Genomic DNA, 17,622 nt, shown 5'->3' with positions numbered 1-17,622 from the left:
CCTCCCTCAGCCCTCTGGCTGCCATGCTGACACCTTGAGATGCCATGAGACCTAAATCCTGAACATCATGGCACGGAGTCATCCCAGTTTTCCATGTCTGGTATGTAACCATTCATTTTATCTGTTAAACTGGTTCTACTGGTCCTGTGTCCAGACAGAGGGATAATCAGTAGCCCAGCATCATGACCTGTTGGTTCTGAAGGTCCTGCAGCCCTGCTCTAGCAAAGCTTGAACAGTTCAGAAACAATATGAAATGGGGGAGAAGCTATTCATTAACTGATTAAGTCGTGTTTTAGATTGTTCTTGAAAAACTAATCAATCACGGCTGATTAGTGGTGAACTCACAGCTGCCCAGTGAACCCGTTGATTCTTTACAGCAGACAGCCGCCCCTCTCTTGCAGCTACTCCCACTAAATCTTTTAGGGGTAGCGGTACCCCGCCGTACCCCCTTACTTTCACTCCTGCATTCATGTAACAGGAATAAACCTTCAGCTCGGAGTTTCACACAGATCCAACTAAAGTTTAGGAATATTCACTGTCAGAATGACTAAAAGGACTAAATTTAACTGAAAAATATGACGGTACAGCAGAAAGGAGGAATAAACGTCTTCCAAAAATCTCAGAAACTTTAAATGTCGAGTTAAATTACATTTTTAGTACTAAAATAAACGTAAAATAAAAAAATCAAGGATTTTCTAGAAAAATTGTGAGATTTCAGATTTTTTTCTATAAAAATTTGACTTTTCCAGCTCAGAAATTTCCACGTTTTTTTCTACATTTCTGAGATTAACCTAAAAATATTTCAGTTTATTTTCTATCAGATTTTCATGTTTTCTTGTAGTAATTTTATGAGATTAACCTCAAATTTCTGTGTTTTGACTGAAATTTACTGCTTTTCTGTCTACAATGACACGAAGTCGTAGAAAAATCCTCCCAGGTCCTTGGAAGACCTGCTGAAGGAAAGTCCCAGGAAAACTGCTAACACCTGGGCTTTTATTTTGAAGGGCGGCGCCAGACTTTCCCGCCCTCCCTCCATCTTGGCGCAGCCAGCTTGACGCAGCGGAGCCTCAAACGGAGGCAGAGCGGATCAATCTGGAGCTTCGGCGGCTGATTGGGATCATGCGGCAGCGCTGACCGCCGTGTCGGTGAGTACCCGCGGCCCGCGGGGCCCGCTGCGGAACCGGGCCCGGAGCCGCGGTTCCGGTCCAACGGTTTCCTACGAAGCTGCGAGCTCGGCGCCGTGTTTTCTCCCCCAGCAGACCCCACACCCCCCCACTCTGCCTTTGTTCGCTTGCGCCTTTTCTTGCGCCTCTGCGGGTTTTGGTAAATAGTGGCGCAACGTGGCCGCCGCGCTGCGGGAGGAGGCAGTTTGCGGTGCGCTGTTTTTCTGCGGGTTTGTCGTGTGCGTGGGTGCGGCGGTTTGCGCTGCTGCTGCGTGTTTTTAGCAGACTTTGAGTGACCTCTGGATGGACATCTTCATCATCCTCAGCAGCCAAAACAAGCAGCAAGTCCTCCTCATGGCGCTGAACGGCCGCCTGGGGGCGCTGCAGCGGCTGGACGGGTTTCTGCTGATTTTGATCAGTCCCAGCAGAGCCGGTCCCACCGCCTCCAGGGCCGGAACCTCTGTGGACCCCGGGGGGCCGGATTTACATGAGGCTAGCAGCTGAAATGTTTGTCACTTCCCACACTTTTCCCCAGGACAGTAAATAATTATCAGTGCTGCTCTCAAGTCAAAATATAACCAGATTGTTGTTGAGTTTTGGCTCATTTTTGGACACATTTCCACATCTTTAATATTTTGGCTGTTGTTGAGCAACAATAACAGATTGAAAACAGTTTCTGATGTAATTATTTTAACCACTAAAAATGCAAAGCAACAATTCAAGATAATTTGTTGCATGATTCATTACAATTATCCACAAATTACAAACTGTGTTTCTGACTTCGGGTCACAAACGTTTACTACAGAATTGCAGCTTTTAAACCTTTGTTGCTTGTTTTAACCTACATACAAAACGTTTGTATCTATTAAGTTTGTTTGTTTTTTGCTTCCAGGAAAATGAAAAAAGCTTTTAAAATGTCAATGACAACATTTGGCGATTTTAGCCATTAATTATTTTGGTGGTTAAAATAATTAAACAGTCCTTATTTTCCCTAAAAACTCGCATATGGTTCTGTATGATTTGATTTCACCGCCCTTAGAATCAGAGTATTCTGCCGTTAAAACAAGATATTATTGAAGTTTTTCAGTGTAAATATTTTTTTAAATCCGTAAGTTAAAATAGTGGGAGGCATCGCTAAATATACAGCTAGCTGTGCTAAAACACAGATCCTAAACATTAGTTCTGTTAATATGAACATGGTATTTAGCGGAAGCTAATGCTAAATGGTTTGAGTATAAGTTAATGCTAATGGAACCTGAGAAGAAGCTAGCAACATATATTATTTAGTAGGAAGCTAATGCTAAGAAAACATGTTATTTAGGAGAAACTAAAGCAGTATGGTGTTAAGTTTTAATAGTAGCTAATACTATAGGACTTCAGCAACATGGTATTAGCAGAAGCTAAAGCTAATGCCATTACCCACCTCTGTACGGTTTGTGGAAGGCCTGTTGATGTTCTACAGACAGTTGTGTGTTTTTATTTACGCTCCGTTTCTTTGTTCCTCTTGTTTGAAATAATTTATTGGTGGAAAAAGAGAGAAAGTGAGGAGAGGAAATGGAAGTGCTGTGTAAATGGTCTTGAAGTACTTCAGAATAAGAGCATGAAAATAGACAGATTCTTAAGTTTAACTGAAAGTTTATAAAGCAGCCCAGTAAATGTTTTAGGATTTACTGGAAGCTAGGAGCGCTAAAGCTAAGGCGCTAAATGAAAACTTAGATTTGCTGCTAGCATGTTAGCGCAGGTGTTCAGGAGGTTTTATCTGCAGCTTTATTGTTAACATGAGTCAGCTCAGCAGAACCAATCAGAACCAATCAGACCCACCGGGTCAGACTGGAGAACCGGATCTGCTCAGCAGCAGAGCGTGATGAACCCACAGCGCCCCCTGCTGGTGGAGCTGCCGATCGCTGATATTCAGCTGGAGCAGGAAGCAGGTTTCCATGGTAACTGCCGTTTGATTGGCAGACCTGAGAGTTTCCCTGCGGCTCAGAACCTGAACAGGAAGCCGGTGGCCCCCTGACCTCCTGCTGCTGCTGCAGCATGCGCTGCGGGTTCTGCTGCTGCAGCTGCTGCAGCTGCTGCTGACTTCCTGCTGGGTCCAGCTGCTCTGGTACCAGAACCGGGGTCCGCCAGAGAGTCGCTGCTGATCGGTTTTAATGTTCAGACTCAGCTCTGGGTTCTTAAAGGTACAGGGCGCTCAGTGTATTGAAAAGCAGTTTGGGTTCTGATCCGGTTCTGAGAGGATCAAACAGAACTCTGATCCGGTTCTGGAGAATTTTAACATTTATGTTTGTTTTTTGTTGTTTTCTTGTAGAAAATCTTCCTGCCGTTTCCAGTTTGAGTCCAACAGCTTGACGTCCGCCATCGGCCCCCCGGTGTCCCCCATTGGCCCCCCAGCCTCCAGGCGTTACACCAATCCTGACCTGGATGAGACGTCTCACCGGATCCGACTAATTCCTGGTTCACCTCCTCCCTTCTGTCCTTTCCCTCCCCCTTCCTCCTCCCTCTGTCCTCACCCCCTCCGATCTGAGTCCAGACTCAAAGCAGCGTCCTGATTGGCTGTCCATCCCCCACAGCCCCCCCGCCCTCAGGTGGATGAATGAAGACTCCGTTTAAGAGCCCAGCGGCGCCGCGGCCCCGAGCGGACGGGGGTGAGTCTGATCAGAACCGTAACGCTCTGCTGGCGCCGCCCTCAGGCTGAGGCAGTGCCCCCCTCAGGCTGAGGCAGCGCCCCCCTCAGCCTGAGGCAGCGCCCCCCTCAGCCTGAGGCAGCGCCCCCACTCAGGCTGAGGCAGCGCCCCCCTCAAGCTGAGGCAGCGCCCCCCTTCAGGTTGAGGCAGCGCCCCCCTTCAGGTTGAGGCAGCGCCCCCCTCAGGCTGAGGCAGCGCCCCCCTCAGCCTGAGGCAGCGCCCCCCTCAGCCTGAGGCAGCGCCCCCCTCAGGCTGAGGCAGCGCCCCCCTCAGGCTGAGGCAGCGCCCCCCTCAGCCTGAGGCAGCGCCCCACTCAGGCTGAGGCAGCGCCCCCCTCAGCCTGAGGCAGCGCCCCCACTCAGGCTGAGGCAGCGCCCCCCTCAGGCTGAGGCAGCGCCCCCCTCAGCCTGAGGCAGCGCCCCCCTCAGGCTGAGGCAGCGCCCCCCTCAGGCTGAGGCAGCGCCCCCCTCAGGCTGAGGCAGCGCCCCCCTCAGGCTGAGGCAGCGCCCCCCTCAGCCTGAGGCAGCGCCCCCCTCAGGCTGAGGCAGCGCCCCCCTCAGCCTGAGGCAGCGCCCCCCCTCAGGCTGAGGCAGCGCCCCACTCAGCTGAGGCAGCGCCCCCCCTCAGGCTGAGGCAGCGCCCCCCTCAGCCTGAGGCAGCGCCCCCACTCAGGCTGAGGCAGCGCCCCCCCTCAGGCTGAGGCAGCGCCCCCCTCAGGCTGAGGCAGCGCCCCCCTCAGCCTGAGGCAGCGCCCCCCTCAGGCTGAGGCAGCGCCCCCCTCAGGCTGAGGCAGCGCCCCCCCTCAGGCTGAGGCAGCGCCCCCCTCAGCCTGAGGCAGCGCCCCCCTCAGCCTGAGGCAGCGCCCCCCTCAGGCTGAGGCAGCGCCCCCCCTCAGGCTGAGGCAGCGCCCCCCTCAGGCTGAGGCAGCGCCCCCCTCAGGCTGAGGCAGCGCCCCCCTTCAGTCTGAGGCAGCGCCGCCCTCAGGCTGACTCAGGCTCATGTTTCTGTTTCAGGACATTCAGGCGTCTCTGCAAACATGATGAAGAAGAAGAATCCACACAAGTACGTCCAGAAGTGATTTTATTGAAGCCAGATTATCTAATCTCATCTTTAATCTGAATCCGTTCAGATCTGTAATCTCGGGTTTTTGTCCGCGTCCCGGCAGGAAGCAGAGGACCAGCGTCGGACCCAGTAAGACGCTGGTTCCGCCCAGGAGGAACATCGTGGGCTGCCGGATCCAGCACATCTGGAAGGAAGGCAGTGAGTAGGCGACCTCTTGACCTCTGGACCTCCAGGTCGCTCGGTGTTGACGTGTCCGGTGTCCCTTCAGGTAAATCGTCCCAGTGGAAGGGGACGGTTCTGGACCAGGTTCCGGTCAACCCGTCTCTCTACCTGATCAAGTACGACGGCTTCGACTGCGTCTACGGCCTGGAGCTGTACGCCGACGAGCGCGTGGTCGGCCTGGAGGTTCTGCCCGACAGAGTGGGTGAGGAACCGCGCCGCCGCCGGGTCCAGATGGGTTCTGTAGGGTCCAGATGGGTTCTGTAGGGTCCAGATGGGTTCTGTAGGGTCCAGATGAGTTCTACCGGGTCCAGATGGGTTCTACCTGTTCATCCTTGTTAAACGCGGCCCACATGCATCCATCTGGGCCTTGTCTGACCTCTGACCTCTGGCGACTGTCTGGACTGGTGATACAAGTTATTGATTAATTATTGTTCTGACCAATCAGTCGATCCTTCATGTTCTGCTCATTCCATAACTTTAACATTTTGGTTTTTCACCTTGTCAAACTGAAACTTAGTTATAAAATATAACAACAGGAACCTGTTGAGATGAAAAATAGAATAAAAATAAAGAGTTAAAAGAGAAAGTTATGTGAACCAAGTAATCACACATGAACAGAGATTTTTCCCGTTCTCGTATGGCCCTGCCAGCTTTATTTCTGTGTCAACTGACTGCTTATGGATGACCAAACATTGACCCCCAACATAAACACTGCCAGAGACTGTAGACCCCTAAAATATGCCTAATTCTTACACCCAGATTATGTAAAAATTAATATGATGTCATCCCACCCAGGAACCGCCATCTTGTTTTTACGAGCGTTTCACAGCTTCTGCTTTTTCCACTTTTCTGGACCTTGGAGTCGAGGTGAACCGTAGATCTGGAAGCCCCAGAAGTCCAGATTCGTGATCCAAACCCTGGCTCTTGCAGTAAAGACGGGATTAGCCTTGGTTGGTACCGTAGGTTCTGGAGCCGAGCCTGACCTGCCGCTCTGTCTGATTGGTCCAGCTCAGGCCCGGGTGAGCGACTCGCTGCTGGCGGAGACGATGATCGGGAAGGCGGTGGAGCACATGTTTGAGACGGAGGACGGGCCGAAGGAGGAGTGGAGGGGGATGGTTCTGGCCCGCGCCCCCATCATGACCACCTGGTTCTACATCACCTACGAGAAGGACCCGGTTCTGTACATGTACCAGCTGCTGGACGACTACAAGGAGGGCGACCTGCGCATCATGCCCGACTCCAGTGAGTGTCAGTGTGGAGTCCGGATCCAGTCGGTCTGGTCCAGGTTTGGGTCTGGATCCGGTCCAGGTCCGGGTCTAGATCCGGTTCAAGTCAAGGTCTGGATCCAGTCCAGGTTTGAATGCGGTCGGTCCAGGTTCGGGTCTGGATCTGGTCCGGGTCTGGATACGGTCCAGGTCTGAATCCGGTCTAGGTTCGAGTCTGGATCCGGTTAGGGTCTGGACACGGTCCAGGTCCGGGTCTGGATCCGGTCCGGGTCTGCATCCGGTCCAGATTCGGGTCTGGATCCGGTCCAGGTCCGGGTCTGGATCCGGTCCAGGTTCGGGTCTGGATCCGGTCCAGGTTTGGGTCTGGATCCTGTCCTGGTTTGGGTCTGGATCCGGTCCGGGTCTGGATCCGGTCCAGGTTCGGGTCTGGATCCGGTCCAGGTTCGGGTCTGGATACGGTCCGGGTCTGGATCCGGTCCAGGTTCGGGTCTGGATCCGGTCCAGGTCCGGGTCTGGATCCGGTCCAGGTCCGGGTCTGGATCCGGTCCAGGTTCGGGTCTGGATCCGGTCCAGGTCCGGGTCTGGATCCGGTCCAGGTCCGGGTCTGGATCCGGTCCGGGTCCAGGTCCGGGTCTGGATCCGGTCCGGGTCCAGGTCCGGGTCTGGATCCGGTCCAGGTCCGGGTCTGGATCCGGTCCAGGTCCGGGTCTGGATCCGGTCCGGTTTTCACGCTGTGCTCTGTGTCTGCAGACGAGAACGTGGCGGCGGAGCGGGAGCCGGGCGAGGTGGTGGACAGCCTGGTGGGGAAGCAGGTGGAGTACGCCAAGGAGGACGGCGGGAAGCGGTCGGGGATGGTCATCCACCAGGTGGAGGCCAAGCCCTCCGTCTACTTCATCAAGTTCGACGACGACTTCCACATCTACGTCTACGACCTGGTGAAGACGTCCTAAGGCCGGGGCGTCCAGACAGCAGCCGGACTCCGTTGGTTTCTAGAGACGCCTTAACGCGAAGGACGCGGCGCCATCCGTCATCGACTTCAACCGGACCAAACGGCTGGAACCCGCGTTGGCTTTCCAGATTATCGTGGCACAAACATCCGTCTTTACTAAGCTTCTCCTTCCTGTGACTCCATCGGAGGAACGTCTCGTTTCCCAGGCGGGGCGTCTGAGCCCGACGGGCCGGGACGGCGTCGGGAACACGGATCCGGACCGCTCTGCGTCTGGGCAGGGAAAAGACCTTCCCTCTGAAATTTGTGCCAAATTGTTGAACTTTTCTAGAGCGTCACTCCAACCGGCTGGTTTCAGGGTTCCTGAAGCGTCACATCCGGATTATTCCGCATTTATACTGTAACGGTTTTCCACATGCCCCGCCCCCGTCTTCTAAATGTGGACAATCATGACCTCATATCGGTATGAACCCAGATAACGGTGAATCTTAGACCCTCTGGCGTTTTCAGGATCTGCTTCTGGACCGAGGAACCTTCCAGATTCCAGAGCCGACCCTGGAAGACGACAGGGAAGGTTTTCCCAACAGATCCCTGGACTTCCTACCATTCCGATCCAGAGATGATCCGGATCAACTGATGCTGGAGTTCCCTGTGGAGTCTGTTGATCCAAAGATGATCTGGATCAGTGGATCCTGACGGAGCCGGTTGGTCCGGATCAGTGGATCCTGACGGACCTGGTTGGTCCGGATCAGCGGATCCTGACGGACCTGGTTGGTCCGGATCAGCGGATCCTGACGGAATCAGTTGGTCCGGATCAGTGGATCCTGACGGACCCGGTTGGTCCGGATCAGCGGATCCTGGGGTTCCCGTCGATGACCCGAGTTGCTGCTGTTGTAGTTTAGTGTTTTTCTTGTACAGTGATCTCATGTTGGACGTCTCGGTTCCTCCGTGTCGGTTTCGTTCCCAGTCGGTCCGGACTCGTTGACAGACTCTGGATCCGCTCTGCAGCATCCGGTCGGGTGTTTGAAGGAAGTCCTGCTCTTGTCTCCGATGTAGCCCATCTTCCTCCAACAGAAGCGCTAGCAGCCATGTTGCCTGATCCTCATCTCATGTGCCTGAAGACGGATCCAGACATTCCTGCTGGCCTGGTGGGAAGCGTCGCTCCCGGCTCCGGCATTCCTCTCGGGGTGGACTCTTTTCCTGGTTTCAGGATCCAGATTCTAATCTGCTGAACGTCCAGTTCGCCCAAAACCCAAATGGTGTCCAGCGTCGCTTCTCCTCCAGATCTCCTCTAAACTAAAACACAGGATTTAATTTTCATTCAATTAAAATCTGGAAATACAGGAATTGAAACGTTTTCCTTTTTTTTTGGTTAATTCATACTCAGAATTCTGAGACAAAATGTATTCTAACTTTTTCCCTAAGAATTTAGACGATTTCTCTGAATTCTCGCTGTAATCACATTATTCAGTTTTTCCCCAGGATTCTAACTTTTAAAACTTGTTTAAATTGTTTATGCGCCTTTCAGTCGATCTCGTCCTAAAACTCAAATCTGTTCCGACTTTAAAGCCCAAATTGTGAGATTATAGCCAGAATCCCTGTTTTTCGGTTCAGTGGTTGTCATTTCCTGACAGAAAGCAAACGGCTGATTGTGGAACAGCCTGGAAACCTGCTAATCTGGAGCTAATCTGGGGGGATGAGTGGATTAACATCAGGATCTGGGGATTAAAGTGGATCTTTTTAACTAATTGAAGTTGCAGATGATTTTTATTTCTCAGACTTGATTTATTGGATCTTTATAAAAACTGATGTTCTGGTTCTGGAGTAAAGGAGCAGCTGAATAAATCTCTGTTGGGTTCAGATCAGATTATTTAGCTTTTTATTTCCTCGAACTTTAACTTACATTAGGAGTTATTTGTTATTTGGGAGTCTTTTTTAAGGAATATGTCAGTTTTTTAAAAGTTTTTCTGGTAAAACTTTATTTGAAGGGGTGAATAAGACTCATAACACTGTAATAAACGTGTCATAACACTGTAATAAACATGTTATAACACCTGTCATGAACAGGAATAAGTCTTCATGAATATTTATGACTGTTGTCATAAAGCATAATTCAGTAAATTATGACACTTTTAATACAAAGTTGACTTTATTCAAAATGTCTTTATTATGACAACTTGACATTAACCAATAAATCATTACTGATTAAACTTTACCTTTAATAACAAAGTTACCTAATTTTTAAAGTGAAATCAGTAATACATTTATATCAAATTTAAACAGTAATGATTTATTGGTTAATGTCTAGTTGTCATAATAAAGACATTTTGAATAAAGTCAACTTTGTATTAAAAGTGTCATAATTTACTGAATTATGCTTTATGACAACAGTCATAAATATTCATGAAGGATTATTCATGTTTATTACAGTGTTATGACATGTTTATTACAGTGTCATGACATGTTTATTACAGTGTCATGACATGTTTATTACAGTGTTATGAGTCTTTTTCAGCCCCTTCAAATAAAATGTTTTTCCTGACGGTTTCCATTCCGGGCTCCTGGAGTCTCGTTCCTGGAGATCAAAACCTTTTCAGGAAGCATCGATGGGTTAAATCTGGAGAGGTTCATGTCTTGGCTGAGCGGATCTTCTGTTTGTTTTTACTCCAGTTTCCAGAATGTTGATGTTTAAACTGAAAAGTTCCAGATTTCATGATTACATCCAGTTACATTTTGATTCATCACCTTTTCCAGAATCACCTTCCATGTCATATTTTGTGATTTATTTTGTTCCATAATCATGGAGTTTAGAGCAGGCGATAGTTTTTGACTCTTTCTTGAATCCATGGTGGTGCAGCGCCACCATGTGGAGAACCGGCCGGTTTTAAACGGATCCAGGCACAAACATCTGCTCCTGACTGAAACCGCTGCTGTGTGAGGCGTCTGCTCAGGCGTCAGGTTTTCAGTTTGACGGTTCAGATTCTACAACTTGTGAAATCCAAATATTTGTTTTGTATTTCTAAAACAATCAGATTTTTACTGTGAACATTTTTTTCTAGATTGTCAAAAATGCACATCAAAATCAAGGCCATAATTTCAAAGCTAGAGGTGGGACTCTACTCAAACATTTAATGGCATTAATTAATAAAATGCATGTTGACAAAATAAGCAACATTTTCAATTCAGAAACTTTTTCTGCTGAATAAACAAACATCTGAGCTCAACAGCAAATATAGTTTTTATTCTGTTCAACCATCAGGACGCTGATATTAGCGTTAGCCGCTACATGGTTAGCACTGAGATGCTACTTTAGCCTTAAATATCTTCACTGATATGCTAACTCCTAGCACAGCAATAGTCTAATCCAGACTAAATTTAATCCCGACAGAAATCCGCCATCACTGCTGTTAGCTTGTGCATCAGTTTTATGGGTGTACTAGAAATGTGCAAATACAAAGGTTCCTTCTGGAATATTTCTATGTAAAAAAAATGGTGTTAAATTTTAATCAAAACCTTTTCTATATACTCACATTTTATTTTATTTTATTACCCATCTGGATTTTCTAGAGAATTCCTCTAATAACAGATGCTACATGTTGTAGTTTTAGGCAGATGAAACGTTGATGGGATGTAAAATGGAACTTTCCAGAACATCGGGTCTGGATAAATCTGTTTGCATCCAGAAACATCACATTTCCCAGGTGTTCACATTCTCAGCTCCCCCAGATTCATTCATCGTTTCTGGTTCTAGAGGGTAAATGTAGATTTACAGCACCGCCCTGCTGCTCCACGAAGGTAAATCCAGATGAATCTCCCCTGATTCCGGTGACTCCAGGGTCGGATTGATGTGATCCTCGTTATTTTCCAGAAAACTCTGGATCTGTTGTGTGATTGGACGTGTGTGCTGTAGCGCCGCCTCTGTTCAGATAGTGTTACTGCATGCTGCTTTTCTCGCTCTGTGGAAACTGATGTGTTGCATGTTTGTAGGTTTCAGTTGTTCGGTTCTCGCCTGTCTGTTGTGGCTTTTTGGTGCCTCTTGTTTCCTTTGGTTTGTTTTGTACCTTCAGCCCCCCCTGGTGGGCTGGAGCACTAATGGGTTGTTGGATAAAATAAAAACGAAGAAGAAAACCCACCCCGACCAGCGGAAGTGACAGTTTAGCAGGTGAACTTGTGAAGATGTTGCAGAGGTGATGGTGGCTGTGAAGTTGATGTTTCAGAGTGCCAACTACAGATGCCAGTGTTGTACAGCCGTGTAAAGCTCTAACTATTTACATGAATAAAAACCTGTTTTTCATACACATCTTGTCTCTTATTCTCTGATTCAGTTCAGATTATAATCTGTCGGAACTGGAACTAATGATAAACCAGAGAGATGAAGGGGATCTAAAAGATGAGGAGTATGTTTGTTGTTTTGTTGCTATTTACTGTTTGTTATAGTGCAACTGAAGAATAGTAAATGTTTATGAAAATATCACTTCCATATATAAATAGTTATCAATAATGCACATTACAATTTCAGTTGAATTGCACTTAAAACATTGATCACAGTTTGTGTTGCATCTTTCTGCAAAGTGGCAGAATGCAAATAATGTTATTCTGAAATGTTCGTAGTATTTTCTATAGTTGTTTCGTTGTTATTTATTGGTAAATTGGGTTTTAATCTCATTTAAATCTGCAGGTACAACATGCTGTTCGTTAACATTCTGACCACCAGGTGTCGCCTCAGACACCGTTTAACTCCCATAATGCATTTCTCCTGATCTGTTCGCTCTCTCCACTTTAAGGCTTTCGCATCTGGAGCTGCTGTTTCTCTTTATGTTTTTATTTATCAGGTTTATTTGTTCCGAAGTCGTGTGGATTAATCTGGAGGAGGAAGAGAAGAAGATCGAGTTTAAAGAAACCGTGAGTCAGAGAGTCAGAGCGCAGGTTGAAGACGGCTGGCCGCCATGTTGGGGTCTGATCCTTTCGGTTCATGAAAGTGATGATTGGTTGATTCACAGAGGATCTGTGAGGAGGCGTGGCCTAAACCTTGTTACGCATCGCGCCTTCAGACCGTCTGATCCTGAACCGAAGATCAAACAAAAATATATTTTCATTTTAGAAAAGAAATCGCTGCAAAGCCTGATTTCCTGTTTCCGGTGATTCTATTGAACTGCTGAATGAAAAAAAAACTAAATAGTTCCGGTTTAATTTCTGTATTAAAATCCAACAAATGTGAAGCAGAACAAGATTTCACGTATTTATAGAAGTTAATATTCTGATTTTCCAGTGAAATTATAAAAAGATTATGAATATAAAGGAGCCCAAATTGCACAGTATTTAAAATATAATTCAGGATGATTGAAAATACTTCTTTATTGTATCTCAATTTTATTTATTTCAAAACAGCACAATTTTAAATTGACAAATAGTTTAACTCCAAATTAAATAGACTTTTTTAAAGAATGAAAAACCTTAGAAGATTATCAGTTTTAAAAACTTTAACATTTTTGTTCTTGTTTGGAGTAAAGGCTCTGTTTACATTCAGTACACTAAATACATAAAAATATAAATATCGTTCATTACCTATAATCAGTAGTTTAGCAAGTATCGCGAGATTTCTTCACGCTCCCTCTTTGACGCTGCGCGAGATTTCCAGCTAAACAAAGATGGTGTCTTCCTGATGGTCCATGTGGCTCCACGGATCTGAAACCTCCCGAACATTAATTTATCTTACTAAACTCCATCGGAACCGGTTACTGGGTCAGCGAGGATCTCTGAGAGGAAGTCAGGATGCAGCACGACGACGTGAGTTTGATAAACTTCCTCTGAAGCTGAACACAGGCTCGGTTTAGCTTCTAAGCTAATGTTAGCCACCGGGAAACCTTTAAAAACCGATTAATAATCAATCAATCAATGGAACACTGCTCTGTTATCAATAGTTCTGTCTGTTTACTAGACCCTGTGTGGATATTAAGGGTCCTACATTAACTACATTTAATTTATGCGGAACATTTTTTTCTCCCGTTAGATGCCAACAGACTTAATTGGAAAAGTGTAAAAATTAAGTTTAACCGGGTTTAGTGGAAATAAAATGAAAAGTCAGAACAGAGGTGGAGGTTTGATTGTTCTGGGTTGGTATGAAGATCATTTCGGGGGGAATAAAGTTTCACATTTTTGTCACGTGGGTCCAGGTAACAACCTTAAAACTCCCCCGTCCTGTCCAGAACCCCTGATCCGGTCCTCGTTTTCCTTCCGGTGATCCAGACTTTCCCGGAAGCTTTAAGATGTTCTCCTGCTCTAAATGGATCAGGAGTTAAAGATGCTGATCTCTAAAATCAGATGCTCTGATGGTTTCGGGCCTCTCTGGATGTGTGTAACCTTTGACCTCTGCCCTCTGCAGGTCATCTGGGACATCATTGGAAACAGGCAGTTCTGCTCCTTTAAAGTCAAGTAAGTTCTGAGGCGTCCTCCTGCAGTCCGGTTCCGACCCGAGCAGTTACAGTTCTCCTGATTGGTTCAGGCTGGACCCGGTCCAGAGAATCAGGAGGTTCTGATTGGTTCAGGCTGGACCCGGTCCAGAGAATCAGGAGGTTCTGATTGGTTCAGGCTGGACCCGGTCCAGAGAATCAGGAGGTTCTGATTGGTTCAGGCTGGACCCGGTCCAGAGAATCAGGAGGTTCTGATCGGTTCAGGCTGGACCCGGTCCAGAGAATCAGGAGGTTCTGATTGGTTCAGGCTGGACCCGGTCCAGAGAATCAGGAGGTTCTGACTGGTTCAGGCTGGACCCGGTCCAGAGAATCAGGAGGTTCTGATTGGTTCAGGCTGGACCCAGTCCAGAGAATCAGGAGGTTCTGATTGGTTCAGGCTGGACCCGGTCCAGAGAATCAGGAGGTTCTGATCGGTTCAGGCTGGACCCGGTCCAGAGAATCAGGAGGTTCAGGCTGGACCCGGTCCAGAGAATCAGGAGGTTCTGATCGGTTCAGGCTGGACCCGGTCCAGAGAATCAGGAGGTTCTGATCGGTTCAGGCTGGACCCGGTCCAGAGAATCAGGAGGTTCTGATTGGTTTGAGTCACATGAAAAACCTTCAGTTTGTCGTTAATCAGCTGTTGCTACTCAACAATGTTATAATATTCTAGTTTAATATAGTAAATTTCTGCCTTTATTCTTGGAAAATGTAACTTTTTTTGGCAGCAGAGAAAATCCAAATGATTTCTTATAAATATGAAATAAACATAGAAATTTTCTCTGGTTTTTCATCCATATGATAAGAAAATAATTAAAAACCAAAAACTTTGAGTCTGATGTGTAAAATCTGAATTTCTGTCTGTTAGTTCTGCTCTTTGCTGTAAAATGAATTTTAAATGAACTTTTTGTGAAGTTTGTTTGAATCAGTTCTTCAGGTTTTGATTCGTTTCCTGATGAAAAAACGTTTCGGTTTGTTTTCTGTCTGGACCACAAAACGTCCAGGATTCCTGTAAACCCGGTTCGTTTCCTCCCGTCCATCAGAACCCTGACGGCTCTCTCTGTTCTTCTCCCGGATCAGAACCAAAGGCGGGAACTTCTGCCGGAACGAGTTCAACCTGACGGGGCTGTGCAGCCGCGCGGCGTGTCCGCTGGCCAGCAGTCAGTACGCCACCATCAGGGAGGAGAAAGGTCAGCATCCTCCTCATCCTCACCGGACCGGGCCGGGCTCCCGACCCGACCCGACCCGGTGAGGTGGAGTAACGGCTCCGTGTTTTGTTGCAGGTCAGTGTTTCCTCTACATGAAGGTGATCGAGAGAGCGGCGTTCCCGGCCCGGATGTGGGAGAAGGTCAGACCATCCTCCTCATCCTCATGATGAAGAACCTGAGCTGTTTGTTTGACCTTTGACCTGATGAACATCAACTGTTTAAAACCGAATCATTTCCATCAGAGCAGCTTATTATGGGATGTTCCTCAGCGCGTATGGAAAGCTGTCGGCTGATTTTATGATGACAGTTTAAACTCCAGAAGGTTCCAGCAGCTGGAACTGGATCAGAACGATCCGGTCGGGTTCTCCAGAACCTTCTGCTGGTCCTGGTTCCATATTTGATCTGCAAAGTGTCTCCAGGGTTTGGAGGAAGGTTTCGGATCAGAACCACTTGGCATTTAGAACTTCATCCACCTTAATCCAACAGTCAGCCCAGCATGATGCTGCCACCACCGAGTTCTGGGTCTGTTTGATTCTGTTGGGTTTTTCGTCTTTGAGAATTCGGGTCGGTTTGGTTCAGTTCTCCCTCCAGGTTCTGGTAGCTTTGAATCCTGGAAGGAAACGTTCTGGGTCCATGAAGCCTGTTGAGACTGGATCAGAACCGCTGTTTGGTCCACCCACTGGTACCAGTCAGTCAGGTTCTGACCCGGTTCTGTTTGCCTGCAGGTGAAGCTGAGCAGGAACTATGAAAAGGCTCTGGAGCAGATCGATCAGAACCTGATCTACTGGCCGCGTTTCATCCGACACAAATGCAAGCAGCGGTTCACCAAGATCACCCAGTACCTGATCCGGATGCGCAAGCTGGTTCTGAAGAGACAGTGAGTTCTGAGGTGCACGGGAACCCGACCAGAACCGGGCCGTGCTTCATGTCTGCTGTGTCTCTCTTCCAGGAGGAAGCTGGTTCCGCTCAGCAGGAAGGTGGAGAGCAGAGAGAAGAGGAAGGAGGTAAGATGGAGGCGGACAAACCCGACCAGAACCGAGCCGGCGAGGGGGTTCTGACCGTGTTCTGGGTTCTGTTCGCAGGAGAAGGCTCTGATCGCCGCTCAGCTGGACAACGCCATCGAGAAGGAGCTGCTGGAGCGACTGAAGCAGGGAACGGTACGAGGAGCTGAGCGCCGCCGCCGAGGGTTCTGGTCCGGTTCTGATCCGGTCAGCATTGCGGACTCACTTCCTCTCTGTGTTTCAGTACGGAGACATCTACAACTTCCCGGTGTACGCCTTCGACCGGGCGCTGGAGCAGCAGGAAGCCGAGAGCGAGTCGGACTCCGAGGAGGAGGAAGAGGAGGATGACAAGGTGATGAAGGAGGAGCCTCTACCGAGGGGGCGGGGCCAGTAGGTGTTTTATTCTGAAAGGGTTCCTGTTCCTGTCTGCAGGACGTCGGGCAGAGCGAGTTTGTAGCAGAAGACGAAGTGGATGAGAGCGACCTGAGCGACTTCGAGGTGAGTCAGGCAGGAAGTAACCCTGGATCTCCAGGAAGTAGACAGGAAGTAGATCTTTTAACATCAGGAAGTAGATCCTGGAACTCCAGGAAGTAGATCTTTTAACTCCAGGAAGTAGATCCTGGAACAAAAGGAAGTAGATCTTTTAACATTAGGAAGTAGATCCTGGATCTCCAGGAAGTAGATCTTTTAACATCAGGAAGTAGATCCTGGAACTCCAGGATGTAGGTCCTGGAATGACAGGAAGTAGATCTTTTAGCTTCAGGAAGTAGATCTTTTAACTTCAGGAAGTAGATCTTTTAACTTCAGGAAGTAGACAGGAAGTAGATCTTTTAACTTCAGGAAGTAGATCTTTTAACTTCAGGAAGTAGACAGGAAGTAGATCTTTTAACATCAGGAAGTAGATCCTGGAACTCCAGGAAGTAGATCCTGGAACTCCAGGAAGTAGATCCTGGAACAAAAGGAAGTAGATCTTTTAACTTCAGGAAGTAGACAGGAAGTAGATCTTTTAACTTCAGGAAGTAGACAGGAAGTAGATCTTTTAGCTTCAGGAAGTAGATCCTGGAACAAAAGGAAGTAGATCTTTTAACTTCAGGAAGTAGACAGGAAGTAGATCTTTTAACTTCAGGAAGTAGACAGGAAGTAGATCTTTTAGCTTCAGGAAGTAGAGCTGGACGGCGGTTCTGACTGGTCTTTGTCTCCCAGGACATGAACAAGCTGAAGACGAGCAGCGATGAGGAGGAGCAGCAGGACTCCAGTGAGGAAGAGGAGGAGATGGAGGTGGAGACGAAGGCCTCGCGGTCTAAAGGGAAATCTCCGGCCAACGGGTCGGCGCCGAGGAGGAAGCGAGCGTTCGTGGAGATCGAGTACGAGACAGAACCCGCCTCCAAGACCAGAACCACGTAGAGACGCTCCGATGGCGTCGGACCAGGACCGCTAACCCCCCACCATGTTGCCATGACAACAAAGCTGCTGACGTCCATTGAGCCTGAACGGCACTTTGAGCCCAGTTGGACCGGACCGGACCAGAGAGACATTAAAACCCCCAAACCTGAAAAATAAAAACACATTTTTCTTCTTTTTTTTTTAAATAAATGTTCAGATTTGAATTTATTTGCTTCAATTTATAAAATGTTCTGGTTTAAAAAATGATAAAATCCGAC

At 48.0% G+C, this 17,622-nt stretch overlaps 2 protein-coding genes and 1 non-coding gene across 3 annotated transcripts; all 3 read left to right on the top strand.

Moving 5' to 3' along the window:
- Positions 1 to 1,004: 1,004 nt before the first annotated feature.
- Positions 1,005 to 11,604, top strand: spinb (spindlin b). The gene is made up of 7 exons (XM_081611062.1): positions 1,005 to 1,145; positions 3,475 to 3,811; positions 4,864 to 4,912; positions 5,016 to 5,110; positions 5,181 to 5,336; positions 6,143 to 6,376; positions 7,111 to 11,604. Exons 2-7 carry the CDS (start codon positions 3,760 to 3,762, stop codon positions 7,308 to 7,310), a joined length of 786 nt encoding a protein of 261 aa, XP_081467188.1. The 5' UTR covers positions 1,005 to 1,145; positions 3,475 to 3,759; the 3' UTR covers positions 7,311 to 11,604.
- Positions 11,605 to 12,265: 661 nt separating this feature from the next.
- LOC145553016 (small nucleolar RNA U13) lies at positions 12,266 to 12,368 on the top strand. The gene has a single exon (XR_014089189.1). It is a non-coding gene; the product is annotated as a small nucleolar RNA U13 (small nucleolar RNA).
- A 541-nt stretch (positions 12,369 to 12,909) lies between these two features.
- Positions 12,910 to 17,544, top strand: mak16 (MAK16 homolog (S. cerevisiae)). Its single transcript, XM_008419434.2, has 10 exons — positions 12,910 to 13,093; positions 13,689 to 13,738; positions 14,833 to 14,942; positions 15,036 to 15,100; positions 15,686 to 15,837; positions 15,910 to 15,964; positions 16,043 to 16,117; positions 16,206 to 16,313; positions 16,394 to 16,459; positions 17,165 to 17,544. The coding sequence occupies exons 1-10, from the start codon at positions 13,079 to 13,081 to the stop codon at positions 17,363 to 17,365; spliced, it is 897 nt and encodes a 298-aa protein (XP_008417656.1). The 5' UTR covers positions 12,910 to 13,078; the 3' UTR covers positions 17,366 to 17,544.
- The last annotated feature ends 78 nt before the right edge of the window (positions 17,545 to 17,622 follow it).

This window comes from Poecilia reticulata, chromosome 9 (genome assembly GCF_904066995.2).
Source record: "Poecilia reticulata chromosome 9, P_reticulata-male-v2, whole genome shotgun sequence".
Taxonomy (NCBI): Eukaryota; Metazoa; Chordata; class Actinopteri; order Cyprinodontiformes; family Poeciliidae; genus Poecilia; species Poecilia reticulata.
This window is presented reverse-complemented; position numbering and strand designations above follow the sequence as displayed.